The 25662-nt window shown below is 44.9% G+C and overlaps 1 protein-coding gene and 1 non-coding gene across 2 annotated transcripts in view; one reads left to right on the forward strand and one right to left on the reverse strand.

Moving 5' to 3' along the window:
* GLIS1 (GLIS family zinc finger 1) overlaps positions 1-25662 on the forward strand; it is a 250567-nt gene that overhangs the window by 133391 nt on the left and 91514 nt on the right. The window contains exon 2 of the mRNA XM_052637709.1: positions 20218-20395. Within this exon, the coding sequence (XP_052493669.1) occupies positions 20218-20395 (178 nt within the window). The remainder of the gene's footprint in view (positions 1-20217; positions 20396-25662) is intronic.
* Positions 25212-25284, reverse strand: TRNAW-CCA (transfer RNA tryptophan (anticodon CCA)). Its single transcript has one exon. It is a non-coding gene; the product is annotated as a tRNA-Trp (tRNA).

Consider the following 25662-nt stretch of genomic DNA (forward strand, 5'->3'; position numbering starts at 1 on the left):
TGATTTCAGCACTGGGTCCCGGAAGAGGGGATTTTTCACAGCCAAAGTAACTTCTATGACTTCCTTACTAGGTTTTGCCAGCCTTTCTGTCCACACTGTGGAACAAATGATCTTTCCCAACATTGTAGAAATTCTGAGCCTCTCTGAGGTATAAGGAACCGTTCTCACTGCTCCGTGTGGCATCTCTGAATGCTCTCCTGAAGGTTGGGGCATCTTCTGCAGCATGGTGTGTGTGTGTGTTTTTTCAGTTAGAACGACTGATCCTTCCGCAACAGACCTGAGAAGAGGGAGAGGATTTTAAGGTGCTGATATCTTGCATGCCCTGACCCGCCTGCAGCCACCTGAAGCTGGGGCATTTTCCCTCATCGGCTGTATATCTTCCTTCTTGCTTTATAGATACTTTTAGCAGTTTGGAGGGACATTTTATCTGTTGAGGGGAAAACTGATAATGGGCATAGGAGTTACCTAATTAGCTTGATTTAAGGGGAGGGAGTTTTTGTAAAAAGGCCAAATATGAAATAATAAATATATGCCTGACATAAACATTTATGGTCCTGTATTTACTGAAAAAACACAGATGGAATATGTTTGTCTTCAAGAAGTTTTTATAGATTTTAACAGCCTTTTCCTCTGGATTTCTTGTCATCCCATTACTCTCCTGTTTGGGACTTGGACAAAAACAAAGGGTTTTTGGTGACCATAACTGTTGCTTTCTGATGGTTTAGGCCAAGCAGAGACTCGTGTGGGGTTCAGGGCACCCTAGGAAGTGGTAGGCCTTCTGACTGAGAAATATGGGGATTATACAACCTTGCAATCAGAGAATCTCCTTATATCTGACCTGTAACATCAGAGAATATTAGAACCATAGTAATTTAAATGCTTAGCTGTATATAATTGTATCATCTCAGAATGAGAGAATCATGGAACTTTAGAATCCCAGATGCGTATAAATCTCTAATCTTAAATTTTGGAACCACGATGACTCAGTATGATGAAATGTTGAGTGTGAGAAGTTTAGGGCATATCAGAGTTTATTTACTAGACCACCCTTCCCCCACCCATGGGAAATACATGACTATGCTGAATACGTGCCATGCTCTCTTCTGGCAGCCTTTGGGTCCCTGCTTTGTGTTGCTGCTTCCTCACTCATTCAAGTTGAAATCTGGTGTGTGTGTGTGTGTGTGTGTGTGTGTGTGTGTGTGTGTGTGAGTGTGTGTGTGTTGGGAACTCTAGCAGTCATTTACATCTAGTGTGCTGTGCTGTGCTGAGTCGCTTCAGCCATGTCTGACTGTTTGTGACCCTATGGACTGGGGCCCACCAGGCTCCTCTGTCCATGGGATTCTCCAGACAAGAATGCTGGAGTGGGTTGCCACGCCCTCCTTCAGGGGATCTTCCTGACGCAGGGATTGAACCTGGTGGGTCTCTTATGTCTCCTTCATTGGCAGGCCGGTTCTTTACTACTAGCGCCACCCGGGAAGCCCGCATCTAGTATAGGTACAGCCTTTCCAGGGGAGGATCTGAGAGGAGGGGGAGGAGGGTGGGAGGTGGGAGGCTGTGAGACTGCAGGAGGAGCAGGGAGAGAACAGAGGCTCCTGCCGAGCAGCATGAGGAGAGGAAGCCATGGGTCCTGAGCGCTCCCCGGGCTTTGCATCCCTCGTCAGCTGTCTTATGTCTTGTGAAAGCTCCTGTCTCCTTAGAGCTGTCATCTTCTGTAAACCTTCAACAGGAAGGGTACCCAGGGGTCCTCTGGGCCAGCATCTGGGAGTACCCACTCCCCCGCTGCCCTGGAATTGCTCGTGGTGGACTGGAAGGGACGGGACCTGTTCACACACCCATGTGCTGGAGGATGGCCTGTGCCAAGTCAGGGGCCGCAGTCTATCCCAGCTCTGTCTTTGGTCTCTTCTGAAGGATGGATTTTGGCACAGTCTTTTCAGTTATTGAAACAATATGAAATATTTTGAAATATATAATACAGTGATTTTAAAATATTTTAAAATTTATGTAGAGTAAAAAAAATCACTAAAAAAAAGTGTGTGTGTGTGAACAGTTTTGTGAGTTTTGACAAATGCAGTCATGTTATCACCATTACAATGAGGAATCAGAGTAACGCACTCAATCCAGAAAGGAGCGGAATTTTTAGAAAGCCTTGCTTTGATAAAGCCCCCTTTCTCCCTGTAGCTACTCTTTTTCTTTCAAAGTCTTTTTTCCACACCAAACTCCGGCATTCTTCCACACTGCCAGTTAAGTCTGGCTGCCCTTGCTGTCACGGTCCCGTGGCTTTCTGCTACATCGGTATGAAACCTGGACCCTTGAGTCTTCCCTGCTGGTCCAGTGGTTAGGACGCCATGCGTCCTTGCAGGGGGCTTGGGTTCAATCTCTGATCGGGGAGCTAAGATCCCGCATGCTTCACTGGGTGTGGCCCAAACAAACAAAACAAAACAGCAGCAACAAAAAGCACAATGAAAAACAAGCCAACCTGGAGCCTCAGCAGGACTCTCAAGATCCTGCAGGCCGGCCCAGCTTCCCTGTCACCCAGCTCTCTCACCCTGGCTGGCTAGGATCCAGTCACACCTGGCCTTCTTGTGTTCCACCTCCGGAGAACCCTCCTGCCTTGGGGCCTTTGCACCTGCTTCTCCCTATGTGAAAGCTCTTCCCCCAGGTGTCCGGGTGGCTCCCTCCTTCCTTTCACCAAACCTCTGTGCAGATGTCTGCCTCTCGGAGGAACCTACCCCAAGTGTCCTCATCTCTTTGCATTCCTAGCTTGTTATGGGTAATTTAATTTACGTTCGTCCCCACTTGATATTGTAGCGTGCATTTATGTTTTGACTTTTGAAATTGTCTTCTCTCTGATCAGAATTCAGCACCATGAGAACAGAGATTTTCCTTCCTTGTTCATCACTGCATTCCTGTGCCTCGTCCTGGCACAGAGTCGTCATTCAATAGACATATGTTAAATAGTGAATGATTAATATTTGATGTATTGATTTTCTGTTCTTTTTTTTACTATCCAAGTTAATTTCATGTACATGGAATTTTGAATCTTCTTTTAATATAATTCTTAAAAGTTATTTTCCGTTGTAATTAAAACCTTTAGTAAATCCAATAAAACCCATGATAAGATACCTTGCGATAAGATGCCTTCATATAAAACATGAGTGGCCGTTGTCTGTTGCTCCTGTTTTCTGTCCAGCCTCTTCACAAGAGAGTTCTTCTTTTCTCTGGAGGTTGCAGGGGATTATGGGTTTAGGAAGTTACTGCCTCCTAACCATTTGAGGTTTTCTTAGCTCCTTGTGGAGTGTGTGCTTTGTGATAAGTGGGCTGTTTCTGACATATCTAATAAATGAAAACATCTTTCCCCACATATTAACCGGAAAAGCCACCAAAAATACCATTTTAAACTGAACTGTAGAATAACAGAGCTCTGCATTTTAAAGTAATTGAAGATTTTGGACTACCCTTAATTGCATTATGATGGAATTTTACTATATTTAACAGCTACACAAAATTTCCACTAAGTACCACACAGTTGCACTCATCTCACACGCTAGTAAAGTAATGCTCAAAATTCTCCAAGCTAGACTTCAGCAATACGTGAACCGTGAACTTCCTGATGTTCAAGCTGGTTTTAGAAAAGGCAGAGGAACAAGAGATCAAATTGCCAACATCCGCTGGATCATGGAAAAAGCAATTTCTGCTTTATTGACTATGCCAAAGCCTTTGACTGTGTGGATCACAATAAACTGTGGAAAATTCTGAAAGAGATGGGGAATACCAGACCACCTGACCTGTCTCTTGAGAAATCTGTATGCAGGTCAGGAAGCAACAGTTAGAACTGGACATGGAACAACAGACTGGTTCCGAATAGGAAAAGGAGTACATCAAGGCTGTATATTGTCACCCTGCTTATTTAACTTATATGCAGAGTACCTCATGAGAAACGCTGGGCTGGAAGAAACACAAGCTGGAATCAAGATTGCTGGGAGAAATGTCAATAAACTCAGATATGCAGATGACACCACCCTTATGGCAGAACGTGAAGAGGAACTAAAACGCCTCGTGATGAAAGTAAAAGAAGAGAGTGAAAAAGTTGACTTAAAGCTCAACATTCAGAAAACGAAGATCATGGCATCCGGTCCCATCACTCCATGGGAAATAGATGGGGAAACAGTGAAAACAGTGTCAGACTTTATTTTTTTGGGCTCCAAAATCACTGCAGATGGTGATTGCAGCCATGAAATTAAAAGACGCTTACTCCTTGGAAGGAAAGTTATGACCAAACTAGATAGCATATTCAAAAGCAGAGACATTACTTTGGCGACTAAGGTCCGTGTAGTCAAGGCTATGGTTTTTCCTGTGGTCATGTATGGATGTGAGAGTTGGACTGTGAAAAAAGCTGAGCGCCGAAGAATTGATGCTTTTGAACTGTGGTGTTGGAGAAGACTCTTGAGAGTCCCTTGGACTGCAAGGAGATCCAATCAGTCCATTCTGAAGGAGATCAACCCTGGGATTTCTTTGGAAGGAATGATGCTGAAGCTGAAACTCCAGTACTTTGGCCACCTCATGAGAAGAGTTGACTCATTGGAAAAGACTTTGATGCTGGGAGGGATTGGGGGCAGGAGAAGAAGGGGATGACCGAGGATGAGATGGCTGGATGGCATCACTGACTCGATGGATGCGAGTCTGAGTGAACTCTGGGAGTTGGTGATGGACAGGGAGGCCTGGCGTGCTGCGATTCATGGGGTCGCAAAGAGTCGGACATGACTGAGCGACTGAACTGAACTGAACTGAACTGAAGCTTACTATAGTTTATGTAATCATTTTTCTATTTATTGGATATACAGGCCATATCCTATTCTTTTCTATTATAAATGACCTTGAAACTGTTAAATTAACATATTTTTTAAAGTGAGAATACCCAGAGTGGCGAGAGTAGAAGGAAACAGGTGCTTCCTTGTACTACTGATGGTATATAATTGATATATTTCTTTTGGAAAGAAGTGTGAACAGCAGATAGCAAAGTTCTTTAAAATTTTGCATATCCTTTGACTCAGCAGTCTCACATCTAGAAATTTATTCTAAAACTATAAATATGGGTGGACATGAAAACAGGTCTATAAGGACATTCATTATGTGATTGTTTCTAGTTTTAACCTTTTAAAACATTAATCCTAACTATGGAGGATAGATTATATAAAGTGTGTACAATCATATAATGGAATACTATGCAGTCATTAAAATCATATGTTGGAAGAGGCTTTTTGCAAAGATTGAGGGCAGGAGGAGAACGGGGTAACAGGGGATGAGATGGTTGGATGGCATCACCAACTCAATGGACATGAGTTTGAGCAAACTCCAGGAGACAGTGAAGGATAGGGAAGCCTTGCATGCTGCAGTCTGTGGGGTTGCAAAGAGTCGGACATGACTTAGCAACTAAACAACAACATAGCAAATAAGCTTATATCAGACTAACATTTCCTCTGAATAAAATGTGAGACCCAACTGTTCGAAGGCATCAAAAACTACCAAAATAACCAGGACTTGAGGGACCAATGCCCTGAAGAGAAGGGAATTATGCTGAGGTGGCTTGGACACTGCGCCGCTTCTCCCTTTCAGGCATTTGCCAGATTGCAAGTTGTATAGGACCAAGAGTAGCTGAACGGAGCTTTCTACAGCTTTACAATGCTGGAGATACAAAAAGGCGAGTTTAGGGCCACCCACAAAAGTAGGCAAAGTTTGAGGGGCCAAGATTCCATGGAGATAGAAAGTGTCAAAAGATGAGTTGAACATTCAGTGTTGCTTTTCCTTCCAAGATATTTGTTGATTCTGAAGTGGTATAGGCTGGTGTGGCTGAGAAATTGACAGTGTGGCAGTTGAGTGACTGAGCAACTAAGCAAAGCTTTCGACAGCCTCAAATTCTGGGAAATTATATTGAAGTTCAGTGTCAACCCAGGAAGAGGAGTCCTGCCATCCCAAGCTTTCAGCTGGGGTCTCTGAAGGGCAGCATCCTAGGAGAAAGGATGAACCAGAAAGAGAGCAACCTTTACAAAACCTAAAGCCCAGCTTTAAAACAGTGAAATTCTAGGCTGGATAAAGGTGATCTTCCCCTCTTTTAACTGAGTTTCAGAAACAAAAAGAAATTCTCTCTGGAGGAAGATTTCATCTGGAGCCTGTACAGATTTCATACACTATGTTGGATTCAGTCAGAAGTTACCAGGGATACGAGGAGGCAGGACCAATGGGGGGGAAACATACAAAAACAGACTCACAGGTGGTCCACATGTTGGATCTATTGGATATAGGATTTAAAAGAACTGTGATTAATGTGTTCAGTAACATAGATTACCAAATGGAGAATTTCAAGAGATATCTGAAAGCTATAAAAATTAATCACATGGAAAACTTCAAACTAAAAAACAACAAAAAATTTAAGAACTCGAAAGATGGACTTAATGGATTAAAAAAAATTTTATTGGCGTATAGTTGATTTACAATATTGTGTTACTTTCTGCTGCACAGCAAAGTGAATCAGTTATACATACACATATAGCCACTCTTTTTTAGATTCTTTTCCCAGATAGGTCATTGCAGAGTATTAAGTAGAGTTCCCTATATACACTAGGTCTTTATTAGTTTTCTATTTTATGTATATTGGATTGGCCAAAAAGCTCCGTTGGTTTTTAATTAAAAATAAGGGACACATTTTTCATTTTCACCAAAAACTTAATTGAACAATGTATTTACCATTTTGTTCCACTACCTTCTGCCATTTTTAAGGCAATTCATGATTCCGTCTTCCCAAAACTTATCTTTTCCAGCAAACAACTATTCCAGGTGCCTTTTACAGTCTTCCAGGCAATTGAAATTTTTTCCATTAAGGGAATTTTGTAAAGACCAAAATAAACGGGCATCTGAAGGTGCAATGTCTAGTGAATATGTTGTATGAATCAGAACTTCCCAACCAAACTGTAACAGTTTTTGCCTGATCATCAAATAACCAATGCCACATTGTGTTATCCTGATGGAAGATTCTGAGTTTTCTGTTGACTAATTCCAGACGCTTTTTGTCAAGTGCTGCTTTCAGTTGGTCTAACAGGGAGCAATATTTGTTGAAATTAATCGTTTGGTTTTCTGGAAGGAACTCATAATAGAAGGAGGACTCCTTTCCAATCCCACCATATACACAACATCACCTTCTTTTGATGAAGGTCAGCCTTTCGTGTGGTTGGAGGTGATTAATTTCACTTGGGCATGATCTCTTCCATTCCACATTATTGTACAGTATTCATTTTTCATCACCTATCACAATTTGTTTTCAAAAGGGAACGTTTTCCTTATGCTTCAGTAGAGAATCACATGTGGAAATATGGTCAAGAAGGTTTTTTTAGCTTAACTTAAAGTGAAAGTCGCTCCGTTGTGTCTGACTTTTTGCGACCCCGTAGACTATACCGTCGATGGACTTCTCCAGGCCAGTATTCTGGAGTGGGTAGCCTTTCCCTTCTCCAGGGGATCTTCCCAGCCCAGGGATCAAACCCAGGTCTCCTGCATTGCAGGCGGATTCTTTGCCAGCTGAGCTACCAGGCAAGCCCCTTGCTTAAATTATGTGAAACCCAACCATCAGAGTGATTAACATAACCAAGTTGGTGCGAATGATTTTCAGCGCTTGATTTGGATATTCTGAGTATGTTGGCTATCTCCTGTGTGGTATAACATTGATTGTTCTCAATTATTGTCTCAATTTGATCTTTATCAACTTCAACTGGTCTTCCCAATGATGGAGCATCATCCAGCAAGAAATCTCCAGCACAAAACTTTGCAAACCGTTTCTGACACGTTTGATCAGTCACAGCACCTTCTCCATACACTGCACAAATCTATCTTATGTTTCAGTTGTGTTGTTACCTTTCTTGAAATAATAAAGCATAATATGCCAAAAATGTTGCTTGCTTTCTTCCATCTTCAATATCAAAAGGACTACACAAAAATGTACTAATTTTGATGTTTTTTTAATGCACGCTGATATGACAGATGTCACAATGCAGTCTAACAAGTTTGTTTCAAACGAAGTTAAAGACAATTAAGTGCTATTTACACTAGCCTGCTTAGGGAAAAAACCAAACAAATCTTTTGGTCAACCCAACAGTATTGTGCATATGTCAATCCCAGTCTCCCTATTTAATCATCCCCCTTCCCCGCTGCCCCCCTCCCCCAGGTAACCCTAAGATTATTGTCTGCATCTATGATTCTATTTCTGTTTTGTAAATAAGTTCATTTGTACCAGTTTTTAGAAAAGATTCCACATATAAGCAATATCATACGATATTTGTCCTCTGCCTGATGTACTTCATGCAGTATGACCATCTCTAGGTCAATCCATGTTGCTGCAAATGGCATTATTTTGTTCTTTTTTATGGCCGAGTTATATTTCATTATATGTACGTACCACATCTTCTTTATCCATTCCTCTGTTGATGGACGTTTAGATTGCGTCCATGTCCTGGCTATTATTTAAATAGTGCTGCAGTGAAGATTGGGGTTCATGTATCTTTTAGAATTTTCATTTTCTCTGGGTGTATGCCCAGGATTAGAATTGCTGGATCATATGGGAACTCAAGTTTAATATGTTAAGGAACCTCCATACTGCTCTCCATAGTATCTATTCCTATCAACAGTTCAAGAGGGTTCCCTTTTCTCCACACCCTCTCTAGCATTTATTGTTCATAGATTTTTTTGATAATGGCTATTCTGACTGGCTTGAGTGAGACCTCATTGTAGTTTTGTTTTGCATTTCGCTAGTAAATTAGTGATGTAGAGCATATTTTCATGTGCTTTCTCACCATGTGTGTGTCTTCTTTGAAGAAGTGTCTATTTAGATCTGCCCATTTTTGATTGGGTTGTTTGTTTTTTTGTTGTTGAATTGCATGAGCTGTTTGTATATTTTGGAGATTAATCCCTTGTCAGTCGCTGTGTTTGCAAATAATTTATCCCATTCTCTGAGTTGTCTTTTTGTTTTGTTTATGGTTTTCTTTCCTGTGCAAAAGCTTTTAAGTTTAATTTGGTCCCATTTGTTTATTTTTGTTTTCATTTTCATTACTCTAGGAGGTGGATCAAAAAAGATCTTGCTTCAATTTATGTCAGAGAGTGTTTTGCCTGTTTTCCTCTAAGGGTTTTATAGTATCCAGCCTTACATTTAGATTTTAATCCATTTTGAATTTATTTTTGCATATGGTGTTAGGGAGTGTTTCAATTTCATTCCTTTACATGTAGCTGTCCAGTTTTCCCAGCACCACTTATTGAAGAGACTTTCTTTTCTTTATTGCATATTCTAGCCTCCTTTGTCATAGATTAGTTGATCATAGGTGTGTCGGTTTATCTCTGGAGTTTCTATCCTTTTCCATTGATCAATATTTCTGTTTTTGTGCCAGTACCATACTGTTCTGATACTTTGTAGTATAGTCTGAAGTTAGGAAATCTGGTTCCTCCAGCCCCACTTTTCTTTCTCAAGTTTGCTTTAGCTATTTGGAGTCTCTTGTGCTTCCATACAAATTGTGAATTTTTTGGTTCTAATTCTGTGAAAAATGCCATTGGTGATTTGATAGGGATTACATTGAGTCTGTAGATTGCTTTGGGTAGTACAGTCATAATTGATTCTTCCAATCCAAGGATATGGCATGACTCTCATCTGTTTGTTGCATCTTTGATTTTTCATCAGTATCTGGATACAGGCCTTTTGCCTCCTTGCATGCATTTGTGCACACTTAGTCATGTCTGGCTCTTTGCGAACCCATGGACTGTAGCCCTCTAGGCTCCTCTGTCCTTGGAATTTTCAGGCAAGAGTATGGAGTGGATTGCTGTTTCCTCCTCCAAGGGATCTTCCTGACCTCGGGATCAAACCTGTGTCTCCTGCAGCTCCTGCATTGGCAGGCAGATTCTTTACCACTGTGCCACCTGGAAAGCCCTAGGATGCCATAATATCTATCTACAAATAGAAATCCACTTTTTGTCATTTGAGCACAATGCTTTGAATAAAGCATCCAATGGACTAGACATCACTGACAGTCATTTTAATCTCAATGTGTGCTTTTTAAAAAATAGTGAGCATTTATTTAGCTTTTGTACTGCCAGGTGGCTATGTTGAGCTCATTACATATCATTTGTATAATTCAATATTCATAGGGCACAAACGCATCACAGGATGTGTTTTGCAGTAAAAGACAAAATTAAGGCATGGTCCTTGCTCAGAAGGCTTACAGTCTGAAAGGCATTAAAATACAGGGGATATACTATAGGGACAGAAAACTTTATAAAAGATTTTCACATGAAAGATTTCCAGGTTTTTGGTGATAATCAATGGAATGCCTTAATGAAGGTTTTGGAATGGTAATTAAAGAGAAGGTACATATTTGGATACTGTCAGAAAAGACTGATTTGGTTCGTTGGGTATAATGAACAAGTGATTCTCACCTGATGGCAAGACAGTAATTCCCTGGGTATTAGAACAGTTTGGGCTGGAACAAAGAGACTATGATTTTTCAAAATAAGATGGTACCTTCTGCCTTTGATTAAATTTCATTTGTTTGAAAAATTAAGCTAACATTGAAGGATTGCCTCCTTAGGTAGTGTTAGTCCTAGGTATTTTATTCTTTTATGTGATGGTAGATGGGATTATTTCCTTAATCTATTTTTCTGATCTTTCATTGTTAGTGTATAGAAATGCAAGAGGTTTCTGTGTATTAATTTTGTGTACTAAAACTTTACTGAATTCATTGATGAGCTCTAATAGTTTTTGGTAGCATCTTTAGAATTTTTCTGTATATAGTATCATGTCCTCTGCAAACAGTGACGGTTTTACTTCTTCTTTTCCAGTTTGGGTTCCTTTTATTTCTTTTTCTTCTCTGATTGCCATGACTAGGACTTTCAAAACTATGCTGAATAAAAGTGGCAAGAGTGGACATCCTTATCTTGTTCCTGACCTTGGAGGAAATGCTTTCAGGTTTTCACCACTGAGAATGATTTTAGCTGTGGGTTTGTTGTATATGGTCCTTACTATGTTAAGGTAGGTTCCCTCCCTGCCCACTTTCTGGCTTTCCCGGTGGCTCAGATGATAAAGAATCCTCCTGCAGTGCAGGAGACCCGTGTTTGATAACTGGATCAGGAAGATGCCCTGGAGAAGGGAATGACTACCCATTCTAGTATTCTTGCCTGGAGAATTCCAAGGGCAGAGGAGCCTGGCAGGCTGCAGTCAGGTTGCAAAGAGTCAGACACAACTGAATGATTAACACTTCACTTTCAGGTTCCCTCTATGCCCACTTTCTGGAGAGTTTTTATCATAGGGACTCAATAGGTTAGATGCTGTTAAAGAGAAGATTGATAAATTGGAAAATAGGTATTAGACAATATCTAGACAGCACATGAAAGTTAAAAAAGGATGAAAAATTCATGAAAAAGCATAAAAGAAATATAGAGCATAGTGAATAGGTCTAACATACGTTGTTGCTTCAGAAAGATAGATAATTGGCAAAAGTAATGTCTGAGTGATGATAGCTAGTAATGTTTCAATATGGACAGCTTTACATATAGAGGAGTGGAGGCTGCTCTTTCCTTAATGTCAGAGAGAAGTTCCCAACTTGCATTTTGTGCCTGTCTCTGAACCAGTCACAGTGGCAGTGTGGCTGGGGAGATTAGAATGTGCTGCTTGGTTCAGACTTCTGTATCCTACCCTAAAAATTGAATAAGAACAATGAGAGCAGACATTTATGCAGTACCTGCTGTGTCCAGGTGCACTGTTCTTTGTACTTCACGTTTGGTGTGTAAACCCTTTTTAACTACATAAACTGTGGCACTGAGAAGTTAAGTCATTTAACTTAGACAAGGTCACAGCTAGTAAATGGCAAAACCAGGATTCAGACCTCATCAGGTAGACCCTAGAATCTGCACTCTTATCTGCTATACATTCTCTCTTCTCAAGCCCCATAGATAGATGTGGAATTATGGGACCCTACTAGGGTGAGGAAAGGAGAGAATGCATACTGAATGTTATGGACTGGATGTTTGTGTCCCTCTCCTAATTCAGATGTTGAAGCCCTAACCTATAGTATGGCTGTATTTGGAGATGGGGCCTCTAAGGAAGTAATGAAGGTTAAATGAGGTCACGATGATGAGGCCCTGATCCAATGGGATTAGTGTTCTTATAAGAAGAGACAGAGAGCACATGTGTGCTCTCCCTCTCCTCCCCCCTACCTCCATGCAAGCACTAGGAAAGGCCATATGAGGGACATAGTGAGAAGGTGGCTGTCTGCAAGCCAGGAAGAGAGCCCTCACCAGAACCCAAATCAGCGGGAACGTTGATCATGGATTTCCAGCCTCTAGAAATGTGAGAAAATAAATTTCTGTTTTTTAAACCACCCAGTCTATGATATTTTATAATGATAGTCTAAGCAGATGCATACAGTAGGAAAACAATCAGCCTGCATTGACCCTAAATCTCTTAATGATACGGAGCAATGTCCGGGTCAGCACTGCCTTCCAAGTCTGAGAGAGCTGGGCTTTCTTTGCGATTCCACCATTCAACAGATGCATGACCTTGGGTAAGCCACTTACTCTTCCTCTGGAAAATGGTATTAGTAATTCTGGCATGAAAAGAGCCTAGTACTGTGCATTGCACATAATGGGTACTTCGTGAACTTTAATATTCATGATGCATTACTAAATGAAAAAGGTGGAATGCAAGAAAATAAGCATATCATTCTTTCTGTTAAAAAAATTACACGAATACTTAGGGAAATGCCACAGAAGTTTATGTGAGGTCATGCTCATGTCTGCTCTGGCTCTCTGGTTTATGACTGTTTACATGACATTTATTTTCTACTTGTTGCCTTGGTACATTTTCTAATTTTTTTCTGTAGCAAGTATGTGCTAATTTGATAGCAATAAGAGAGTCTGAGGGGCAACTTGGTATGTATCTGCTTATATACTTACCTGCACCTCCACGTGCAGCCGGCCTTGGGCTGCTCAGTTCCTGGCCCTGGATGGGACAGAGTTGCAGGCTCGCTCTGCATTCTCTGCAGCGCCATCCTGAAGTGAGCATGCTCAGGTTTTACTGGCCTGAGTCCCCACAGATCTAGCATAGATTTAAAGAGAATTTATGGAGTTTTTTGTGTTCTAGGGTAAGAGACGCTGGGCGGCCATAAGCCCGGCATGAGGCCTCAGGCATCAGGCTTGATAGCTCCAGGGGCCCCGGCAAGGTTACAGGCTCCCTGATGGGACCTGCAACACCCCAAGAGGGCTCAGAATTGAGCAGGCCATTCTGCAGGGCTTTTGAGACTGGAGAAAAAGCTCAGATGTCTGCCTTCCTACCTCTCCTCTTTCAGAAGGTCTCATTTCCTGCTGATTTCTAGGCCTTGGGTTTGATGAGGTGGGAAAAGAGGGGATGACGAGGCAACATGGAGGAAGAAGGGCCCCTGGGATGCAGATGCACCACCAGCTTGGCTTCTGCTGAGCACGCTTAGAGAGCCAGCACTCACCTGGGCCTCAGAATGGAGTCTGGTGTCTCCTGCTGTTTGGGGCCCCTGGTTCCCCTTCTGCTTGGGCCTGCTACTCCCACTACTCACAGGGGAAGGCTGAGGCTTGGAGATGGGGCTGCAGAGCCCAGACTTAAGACCCTGTTGGCCCGAGCCTGCCCTCTGTGGCCACTTGGGTGCACTGCCCAGGAGAACAGGCTGCTGTTGCTGGAGACACATCACCCCAGGGAGGCTGTGACTGTGTATCCCCACCTGTCAAGAAAGTAAGAGAGAGACTTTTACTAAAGTACTGGCTACACTGGCACCACACCTCTACATCTATTATCTCATTTACTCCTCACAGCCACCCTTGGAGCTGAGATTCTTATTCCTGTTTTACAGAAGAAAGAATTGAGGCTCAGAAAATCAGGGCCAAGCAGCCAGAAAGTTAATGATAGAGCAAGGACTTCAACCTAGGTGTGTGTGTGTATGACAAAACTTGTTCTGTTTCCCCAAGTCACAGTGTCTGACATAAAGTAAGCATGAAAGAGAACTTTGGACAATTGTTCTAGCCCCCCATTCCCCATTGTTTCATAGCACCTCTTGTGGGTCTAACCGTGTGCTCAGAGTGAGGGGAATAGCCCTGGTGGGGCCAGGTGTCAAGAGAACCTGCTTGCTGTGTGACTGGGACCAGCCTCTCCCCAGTCCAAGCCACTGTTTTCTCTTCTGTGTGTGAAGAAAGTTGGAAAAAATCATTTGTTCAGACGCACTGACATTCAGCAGTTCTAGAGCTCCAAGACCCTTGTCCTGAAGGATTTCACAGACTCTAGGGGAGGCCGGGCTTTAACTATATGTAAAAGCATCAGTGTGGAGGTGTAGATCAGAATCTTACAGACCCCACCTTGTGGTGATGTTGTTGAGATTTAGAGATCAAACTGATGCTGAAGCTGAAGCTCCAATACTTTGGCCACCTGACAGGAAAAACTGACTCATTGGAAAAGACCCAGATGCTGGGAACAATTGGAGGTAGGAGGAGAAGGGGACAACAGAGGATGAGATGGTTGGATGGCATCACTGACTCAATGGACATGAATTTGAGTAAGCTCCAGGAGTTGGTGATGGACAGGGAAGCCTGGCATGCTGCAGTCCATGGGATTGCAAAGAGTTGGACACAACTGAGCGATTGAACTGAACTGAACTGGGGGATCAAACATGTCAAGTATTTGGCAGATGCTAGGTTAGGTGCACCCTAACTGGCAGCTATTTGCAGGGACTGACCTGTGCAGAGGTGGGGGAGCTTGGGGAGAGCAGGAAAGACCAAAGAACATTCCAGAAGTAGATGCACTTCTACTGAGCTTTGGGGTTCCAGAGGGACTTGGAAGGCATCAGGCACCCTGAGTGGAGGGCAGGGGAAAATGCAGTGTGGCAGCAAGGCATTGTGGAAGTGGGAGGTAATGCCCAGATAGGGGGTGAGCCCAGGCTGTGGGGACCCCAAAACAAGGCTGAAGGCACCTTCATTTATCAGATACCACCAAGGGCTGGCCCTGCAGTCAGAGCAGACAGTGGTTTTCATGTCATCAGCTCCCTCCTGTAAAATGCTCCTGTTTTCTAGATGTGGAAAGGTCTAATTGTAAAGCCCATCTCTAACTGCTGCACTAGATTGGGGTCAGTATGTTACAGTCGAAGAGCCAGTGAACTGTTCTTCTCAATAAAGTTTTATTGGCACACAGCCCAATCTTCTGTTTACTTGTTGTCTGTGGCTGCTTTTCACAGTAAAACAGAGTCGAGTAGTTGTGGCAGAGAATGTATGGCCCGTAAAGCTTAAGATATGTACTGTCTTGCCTATCACAGAGAAAGTTTGCTATCTGAGCCCTGCACTTGCTGTGTGAGCTTGGGCAAATTGTTTGCCCCCTCGGAGCCTCCCTGGCCAACTTCTGAGGGTTGTAGCAAAGCTCATAGGTGATGGCTGTGAAGTTTTTTATGGACTGTAAATTGCAGTACCCTATCACTAGCTGGGCACCTGATGAGCACTAAAAGTCTGCTTGTCCATTAACAAGGAGCAGTCATCATGTAGGCCTTCCTAGACCTAGCCACTGGCTGTTCCTGGGACAAGGAGGTGGCATCTGGGCCTGAGATGCTGAATGCATCATTGTCCCTCTCATGCAGACTTGGCAGTTTTCAGTGTAAATTAAAATTCCTGTGGGGAGTCACCTTATATACGGTACCACTTTATAGCCAAGTCATTACGGTAATTTACAAAATGCTGTGGTGTGTAACGAGAGCCACTTTCTGTGGATTTGCTGGCTGTGACCTCATTCAGGCTGCCCAGTCCTGCATTTGGTGACACCTCAGCTTTGGGGGTTTGTCCTTCTGAGCCTGGTCTCAGGGTCATCCACACCTGACCTTCCCGGGGTCATTGTTCTCATTCAGGGCCCTGCCTCCAGCCCTGTCCTGAACTCAAGGATAAATGGAAGAAGTAGTTATTATTCCATCACCATTGCTTTTCAAGTGCTTGCTGTGAGTTAGGCACCATGACAAGTGCATTGGGTTCGTAATCCCTCTTAATTGTCCCCGCAATCTTGTGAGGTAGGTGTTAGCACCATTTTACAGATGAGCAAACTGAGACTTGCAGAGGAAGCCAAACCAAACTCTTAACCTAGGCCGGGGGGTGGCAGTCCAGGTTCTGCTATGGATTTTTTGTGTGACTAAAGCAGGTCCTGACTCTCTCCAAGCCTCAGTTTCTTCATCTGTTAGTAAAATAGATGGTCACTCAGTCCCAGGCCTGACATTCTAGATTTTCTCATCAATTTGCAAAAATAAAGAGGATCTTCTCACCCTCCAAGCCTCCAAAGAAGCTTCATTTATATGGGGAGAGCCAAGCCCGAGGTCTGTTTATGGCTCCCTGTGGTACAGAGGGAAGCATAGCTTCTGGGTGCCAGTCCCTTTTCAGGGTACCCACAGCCACCTCAGGGCAGTGGGGCCGATGTGTCCCCTCTCATTTCCCTGCCTTCCCAGAGAAGGACACCACCCCTGCTTCCTGGAGACACACAGTAAGCCAGGGTAGGCCCTGTGGTGCCCTTGGGGACAGAGAGGAATGCCAACAGGCAGGAGGGTGGTGGGAGGGCCCAGGGTTGCAGAGTGACAGTAACCACATCTTTCCAGTGGTGGCAGTGTCTCTGGGACACAGCCTCTGCTTTAATTTCTAGGTTTTGAGAATGCAGGTGGCCTGGAGCAGGTCTGGCACGAGTTTGGGGAGACCTGGGTTTGGACTTAGCAATTGCCATGTGACCTCGGGTGGCCACTTGCCAGCTCTGGTGCTGTGTGTCCCTCTGTGGGGTGGGGAGGCCAGTGCTTTCATCAGGGTGCTGTGAGGGTCACATAAGAGCAGGGCTTGAATGGACTTGGAGCCCGAGCAGCGCCAAACTGTGACCCAGGGGCTCCTTCCTCTTTCCCTCCCTTTATTTAGTGTAGGAAGGCTTCTTACTGTGCCCAGTGGGGAAGCCAGTAGTCCCCAATTGTTGGTCTAGTAATGACTGTTTCTTCCCCCGAGAGGTGATGGGTTTATATCTCAACTGAGCCCCTTACTCCCTGTGTGACCTTGGGTAACCCACTAAACTCCTCTGAGTCTTTGTCTGAGATGGAGTGGTCTTACCACCTGGCAGAGTTGTTGCAAAGATTGGAGTTTAGGAGTCGTTGTAACGGCTGTATTTTGACTTCCCCAGAGGCTCTGCAACATGATCTTACTGGAGTCAAATAGGGAGGATGCTTGCTTCGGAGTCCACGGTTGTTGATCAGTTGCCTGAGAGGCAACAGGGCAGGACTTGAGCTTTGAAGCCTGAGGGATCTGGGTTTGTGTTGTGACCCTGCCTCTTACAGACCCCAGCGCCTAGGGAAAGGCACCCAATCTCCAAATCTCAACTGTTCTCATCTGGAAAATGGTGGTAATGAGTCCACCTCATGGGGTGAACGCTTCAAAGAACTGAATGTTCCTGGTAATCAAGTGGGAAGGCTTGATGAATAGGACTTGATGCATGCTGGGCTGCCGGGCACCTTCTGGGGCTCTGCCTTCCGTCTCTCCACATATCTTCCTGTGGGAAGGAGGAACAGGTAATCCAGAGAGGGTAGGTTATCCAATGGGCCTATTGGGGAAAGAACCTCAGAACCACATCCTTGACTCAAAGGCTCTGGAAGAAAGACCCTGGCAGAACAGCCCCACGTGATGATGAAGCTGTCTTTGTGCCAAATGCTATTAATGGTCATAAAATTATCCACAGCTTTCTGAGGCTCAGTCCCAGGGTTTGCCTCAGTGGGACAATAAAATCACAAGCAGAAATGATGTGGGAAAGGCGGAGACCGCCAAGCAGAGACAGAGTTAAATGAGTGGCAGCCTGCTCTCATTAACTCAGGCCATTCACATTTGTTACCAGGGATTTCTTTTTAATTAAAAAACGGCCAATTTATTAAAAAATAAGCTTGTGAGGGGCTGGCCAAGCAGCAGCCAAAGCTGGCTGGAGTGAGGTTTCCTCACAGCAGGATGTTGGCCAGTGCTCGGCCTGAGAAAGTGACCAGAGGGCCACTTCTGAGGACATGCTTGTCTGGAGATGCGTCAGCTGCCCTGGGACCTTGAGAGCATTGCATTCTCACCTGCAAACTGTAAAGAGCTTGGCAGGTGAATGCCTGTGTCTGCTGGAGCTTTGGGCACACAGCAAGTTAGCACTGAGGGTCTGGCCTTCTGTGAAAGGGCTGCCTTGGGTGGCGGACAGGGTAGAATTAGGCTTGGGGGAGCTGGATCCTTGAGAATGAGGTTGGACTTTTGTCACTCTGAGAGGCCACTTTTTATTATATAGGGATTAAAACGTGGGGTTTCGGTCTGATGGGCATGAGCCAGAAGTCCAGCCCATACTGTTACTAGCTGTGTGATCAAGTGAGCAGTTTAGCCTTCCTGAGCCTCTGCTTTCTCCTCTGTACAATGGGTATAACCCTGATCTCTCCCTGCAAGGGCAGTAGAAGGCCCCAGTGAGGCAGTGGAGTGAGGACCTGCGCATACTGCTCAGCAAAGGGGCACTTCTCTTGTCCTTGTCCTTAAACTTCCAGGCTAATTGTGCACTGATATCAGCTCTTTTCCCATCTTAATGGTTTATCTTGCTCAGTGTTGATAGTCCCTAGACAGTCCTTGGGCCGGTTGTTGTTTAGTCACTAAGTCGTGTCTGACTCTTTTGTGCCGCCATGGATTGTAGCCCTCCAGTCTCCTCTGTCCATGGAATTTCCTAGTTAAGAGTACTGGAGTGGGTTGCCATTTCCTTCTCCAGGGGATCTTCCCAACCTAGGAATCGAACCCACATCTTCTGCATTGCAGGAGGATTCTTTACCCCGAGCCACTGGGAAAGCCCCCTTGGGGCTGTTAGTAATGTTTATCCCTGTACTTTTCAGGGTGCTGTTGGACGTTAAGAGCACTCTCCACTCCTGGTACCCCACTCACCGGGCACCCACGCTCGCCTAGGGGCTCTGCACCTCAGCTCGCAACACCTGACAGCATCTCTGGAGAACTTGCACGGCTATCCCCGTTTTGTTACTGGGGACTCAGCCTTGGGGAGGGACTTGTCTGAGTCACAGGCTTGGTTGAGGGCAGGAGGGGCTCACATGGGGCTCACCAGGCCCTGAAGCCCGTACCCTTTCCTCCTTCACATAACCCTGCCAAATGACTGGGTGGAAAGTTCAGGAAGACAGGCTTCGGATTAACCCTCATCACACTCTAAAAGAGGAAACCGAGATGCAGGGGGGCAATGGACATGTAGCAACCATGCCTAACATTCGCTTATACTTTATATAGTTTTGAAGGGCTTTCTGTAGATTTCAAGGGGCTTCCCAGATGGCAGAGAGGTAAAGAATCCACCTGCCAATGCAGGAGCCACAGAAGATGCAGGTTCAGTCCCTGGATCAGGAAGATCCCCTGGAATAGGCAATGGCAACCCACTCCAGTGGGTAGTCTTGCCTGGGGAATCCCATGGACAGAATAGCCTGGCGGGCTACAGTCCATGGGACTGTAAACAGTTGGACACTACTGAGCATGCACATAGATTTCAAGACTCACTGAGGCACATCTACCTCAGTTTGTCTCCTTAAAAATCCAGGAGTTGGGTACAGCAGGGCCTGTGATAGCCCGTCAAAGAACCATGGAGAGAGAGAGGTGTGAATAACTGTCCTGTGCCTCTGTGGAGTAACGCAATTTGGAGAACAATGTGCATTGAGCTTTGGTGATCGCAAGGACACATGCTGCTAGTGAGCACCTCCTCTTTGACCTACAAGTGTCGGTGACACTCAACCATTGGGCACCCAGCCCCCGCTGTGGCCATGCATGTTGTCAGATAAGTGCCAGGACCCTAGATTGTCAACTCCAAGAGGCAGGAGTGTGTGTGTCTAGCCCCCCGTGTTCCCGCACCCGGAACAGTGTCTCGTATGTTGTAGGTGTTCTGCGTTTGTATGAAGATGAACAGTTACCCACTGGAGCTCAGCATCTGCATCTGAGAACTGGGGAGTTTAGTACAGACCCCGTTGGTGATTATAGGAATTAACAGGGGTCCCCAGTGCTTGGTACAGTGGAGGTTCGGGTAGTATTGCTCAAGGGGCTCTGTGCCCCATGTACCCCAGTGACTGCCCTGCACCCACACCTTCTATAGGCCGTCCCCACTCACTTTGTCTCCTCCTGTCTCTCTCTGCATAGTGAACGGGAGCTACGGCCAATGCACTCCAGGCTCGGAGAAGAGTCTGCTGGATCTGGACCTTGCCGAGGGCCCTGGCCCCACCTGCCGCCAGGGCCTGTTCCTCCCTGCAGGAAGCCCGCCACCCCGGGGCCACCCCCTCGCCTGCGAGAGGCTGCTGCATTTCCCCCACCCCAGCAGGTATGTGCTCCAGCCCCATGCGTCAGCTGCCTTCTGTAGACAGTCCCTAGGCCCCACAGACCTAGGGTTTCCTAGGTCTCACCTGGCTCATGGGACACACAGGGAAACTGAGGCATGGGAGGGCTGGAGACCAGCTGGAGCCCATGAGGCATGTGGATAGCTGCCTGGTCCAGGCTCCACACCTCAGCACTGCAGCACCTCATGAGACGTAGGAATGATCTTCCTGTGGTGGGTTTCCCCATTGCAGAAGCTGAGCTGACTGTTAGAATCAGTCATTTCAGAAGAATAAGATTCAGAGGATGATAGAGAAGTTGGGGAGGGAGACCCCAGCTCAGGGTTCATGCACACTGTAGTGTCCATCCTGGACTGTTCCTAGAGCAGAGAGGAGTTCCTCCATCTAGACGTCCCTTTCCCCATAGAACTCTGCCAGGTAACCATCATTCAATGCTGGCACGTTTCCAGTAATGTGTACCTCTGAACAGATATTCCATCAGATTGCATACTGGACTGAACTCTGCCTCCTGAGACTTCTTCAAGGGTCCCAACTGCATTGCTATGCCCTCTAGTTTGCTGACAGGTAGAGACTAACCCCAGACAGGCCTCTGCACCCACCCACTCAGCCCCAGAGCCCTCATCCACTGCCTGGGGCTGCTCTCCTGGGACCTGTCTCACTGATCAGAAAGTCTAAAACTGGCCCACTTGCCCGTTTATAGCTGGTTCCTAATTTATCAAGCCCCAGTTCTGTGCTGGGCATCATGGTTCATGCTGGGGGTGGGGGTGCCTTGGTGAAGGAAGTAAAGATCTCCCCAACAGAGTTTACTTTTCACTGAGAGCTCCATGATGGGAGAGAGTCCTAGTTAGCAGGGGGCTTATTTTTCTCACATGGAACCATTTTCTTTGAGACTATAGGCTCTCTGTGGCTTTCTTTGATACCAGTGAGACTTCTGATTTACATGAGTGTATTACTCTGCTTGCGTAACTCAGGGAAGCTATGAACCGTGCATACAGAGCCACTCAAGACGGATGGGTAATAGTGAAGAGTTCTGACACAGTGTGATCCACTGGAGGAGGGAATGGCAAACCACTCCAGTATTCTTGCTGTGAGAACCCCATGAACAGTATGAAAAGGCAAAAGATATGACATAAGAAGATGAGCCAGCCCCACCCACCTCAGGTTAGAAGTTGTCCAGCATGCTACTGGGCAAGAGTGGAGGGCAATTAATAATAGCTCCAGAAAGAATGAAGTGGCTGGGCCAAAGTGGAAATGACGCTCAGTGGTGGATGTGTCTAGTAGTGAAAGTGAAGTCTGATGCTGTAAAGAACAGTACTGAGCCGGAAACTGGAATGTTACATTCATGAATCAAGGCAAATTGAACCTTGCAGGAGGTTCAAGCAGGAGGTGGCAAGAGTGAACACTGGTATCTTAGGATTCAGTGAATTAAAATGGATGACAATGGAAAAATTTAATTCAGGTGACCATTACATCTACTACTGTGGGTAAGAATTCCTTAGAAGAAGTGGAGTTCCCCTCCTAGACAACAAGAGTCCAAAATGCAGTACCTGGGTGCAATCTCAAAAATGACAGAATGATCTTGTTTTGTTTCCAAGGCAAACCATTCTACATCACAGTAATACAAGTCCATGCCCCAACCACTAATGCCAAAAAAGCTGAAGTTGACTGGCCCTGTGAAGACCTACAAGATCTTTTAGAACTGACACCAAGAAAAGATAACCTTTTTTATCATAGGGTATTGGAATGCAAAAGTAGGAAGTCAAGAGATCCCTGTGGTAACAGGCAAGTTTGATCTTGGAATAAAAAACGAAGCAGGCAAAGGCTAACAGAGTTTTGTCAAGAGAACACACTGGTCATAGCAAACACTTTCTTCCAACAACATATGAGACAGCTCTGCATGTGGACATCACCAGATCGTGAATACTGAAAAATTAGATTGATTATATTCTTTGCAGCTGAAGATGGAGAAGCTCTATACAGTCTGCAAAAACAAGACCTGGAACTGACTGTGGCTCAGATCATGAGCTCCTTATCACAAAATTCAGGCTTAAATAGAAGAAAGTAGGGAAAAACACTGTACTATTCAGGTATGACCTAAATCATATCCCATATGATTATACAGTGGAGATGATGGATAGATTGAAGGATTAGTCTGGTAGACAGGGTGCCAGAAGAACTATGGATGGAGGTTTATAACATTGCATAGGAGGCAGTGGCCAGAACCATCCCAAAGAAAAAGAAAAGCAAGAAGGCAGAGTGGTTGTTTGAGAAGCTTTACAAATAGCTGAGAAAAGAAGAGAAGTAAAGGCAAGGAAGAAAAAGAAAGATATATACAATATTCAACTAAATACAGAGTCCAGAGAATAGCAGGGAGAGATAAGAAAGCCTTCTTAACTGAACTATGCAAAGAAATAGAAGAAAACAATAGAATGGGAAAGACTAGAGAGCTCCTCAAGAAAATTGGAGATACCAAGGAAACATTTCATGCAAAGATGGGCGCACGAAAAGGACAGAAACAGTAAGGACGTAACAGAATTAGAAGAGGTTAAGAAGAGGTGGCAAGAATACACAGAAAAACTGTACAAAAGAGGTCTTAATGACCCAGATAACCACGATGATGTGGTCACTCACCTATAGCCAGATATCCTGGAGTGTGAAGTCAAGTAGGCCTTAGGAAGCATTACTATGAACAAAGCTAGTGGAGGTGATGGAATTCCAGTTGAGTTATTTAAAACCCTAAGAGATGATCCTGTTAAAGTGCTTCAGTCAATATGCCAGCAAATTTGGAAAACTCAGCAGTGGTCACAGGATAAAAAAAAGGTCAGTTCTCATTCCAACACCAAAGAAAGGCAATGCCCAAGAATGTTCGAACTACCACACAATTGCACTCATTTCACGTGCTAGCAAGATAATGCTCAAAATCCTTCAAGCTAGGCTTTAGCAGTACATGAACCGAGAAATTCCAGATGTACAAGCTGGGTTTAGAAAAGGCTCAGGAACCAGAGATCAAATTGCCAACATTTGTTGGATCATAGAGGAAGCAAGGGAATTCCAGAAAAACATCCACTTCTGTTTCATTGACTACGCGAAAGCCTTAAACTGTGTGGATCACAACAAACTGTGGAAAATTGTTAGAGATGGGAATACCAGAAAGCCTTACCTGTCTCCTGAGAAACCTGTATACAGGTCAAGAAGCAACAGTTAGAATTGGACATAGAACAAAAGACTGGTTCAAAGTTGAGAAAGGAGTACAGCAAGGCTGTGTATTGTCATCCTGCTTGTTTCACTTCTATGAAGGGTACATCATGCGAAATGCTGGGCTGGGTGAAGCACAAACTGGAATCAAGATTACTGTGAGAAATATCAGTAACCTCAGATATGCAGATGACACCACCCAAATGTCAGAAAGTGAAGAGGAACTAAAGAGCCTCTTGATGAAAGTGAAAGAGAGTGAAAAACTGGTTTAAAGCTCAACATTCATAAAACTAAGTTCATAGCATCGAGTCCCATTACTTCATGGCAAATAGATGGGGGAAAAGTGGAAGCAGTGACAGAGTTTATTTTCTTAGGTTTCAAAATCACTGCAGACGGTGACTGCAGCCATGAAATTAGAAAACACTTGCTCCTTGGAAGGAAAGCTGTGACAAACCTAGACAGCATAGAAGCAGAGACACCACTTTGCTCACAAAGGTCCATATTGGCAAAGCTATGGGTTTTCCAGTGGTTACATACAGATGTGAGAGTTGGACCATAAAGATGGCTGAGCGCTGAAGAACTGATGCTTTCGAACTGTGGTGCTGGAGAAGACTCCTGAGAGTCCATGGGACTGCAAGGGGATCAAATCAGTCAATTCTAAAGGAAATCAGTCCTGAATATTCATTGGAAGGACTGATGCTGAAGCTCCAGTATTTCCCACCTGATGAGAAGAGCTGACTCATTGGATAAGACCTCGCTGCTGGCAAAGGTTGAAGGCAAGAGGAGAAGCAGGCAACAGAGGATGAAATGGTTGGATGGCATCGCTGACTCAATGGACATGTGTTTGAGCAAATTCTGGGGGGTGGTGAGAGACAGCGAAGCCTGGTGTGCTGCAGTTCATGGGGTTACAAAGAGTTGAACATGACTTAGTAACTGAATAACAACAACAGTGAATCTGCTTGGGCTGCCATAACAAAACCCTTCAGATTTGGTGACTCAAAGAACAGACATTTATCTCCTCACAGCTCTGGAGGTCCGGGATCCAGGTGTCTGCAGGTCTGGTCTCTCCTGAGGGCTCTCTCCTGGGCTCACAGACGGCCGCCATTTTGCTCCCCTGTGTCCTCACGGGGTCTTTTCTTGGTGTGTGCACCTCTGGTGTCTTGTCTTATTCTTACAAGGACTCCCGTCCTGTTGGATCAGGGCCTTGCCCTATTTCCACATTTAACCTTAATCATCTCCCTAAAGGCTCTACCTCCAAATCCAGTCGCACTGGGGGTTAGGACTTCAAGCTATGAATTTTAAGGGGACGCATTTAAATACGTGACGAGGAGTAAGCAAGCATCTTTTAGACTTTGATCTGTGCATTGCTTTGGTGACAGTCAAATGCATTTATCTGCTTGATTGTTCACTGAGGCTCCCCTGGCAGCATCTAATTTGCTCAGTGAAATTCCTTGTATCTCATGGAAGAAGGTGAAGGTGAAGGTGAAGTCGCTCAGTCGTGTCCGACTCTTTGCGACCCCGTGGACTGTAACCTACTAGGCTTCTCCCTCCATGGGATTCTCCAGGCAAGAATACTGGAGTGGATTGCCATTTCCTTCTCCAACGGATCTTCCTGACCCAGGGATCGAACCCGGGTCTCCTGCATTGGAGGCAGACGCTTTAACCTCTGAGCCACCAGGGAAGCCCATGGAAGAAGCTATGGTAATCTAGTCAAAGCTTAGGGAGGAGAATTTTTTTTCCTTTTTTTTTTTGGTAGAGATGATGAGAAACATCATTTGTTATTTTGGATGTCATTTGTCAGAGCACAGCAGAGTCTGTACCCAGGACCCTGCACCAGCATCAGTCTGAGTCGCTGCCACTTCTGCTGCTGTTCTGGCTCTTCCAAACTTCCTCATTTTCCTGAAGAAAAAGAGCCCCCAGTCCCCATCCCACACCCAGTTGGATCCTGCGCCTTCTCCCTCCCACTGGATTGCCTTGTGTCTTGGGGTCTCTCCGTTCATGCTGCTCCCTCTGATTCCAACAGATCAGGTTCAAATTCCTGCTTTCACTGCCTGCCTCT

This window comes from Budorcas taxicolor, chromosome 3 (assembly GCF_023091745.1).
Source record: "Budorcas taxicolor isolate Tak-1 chromosome 3, Takin1.1, whole genome shotgun sequence".
Taxonomy (NCBI): Eukaryota; Metazoa; Chordata; class Mammalia; order Artiodactyla; family Bovidae; genus Budorcas; species Budorcas taxicolor.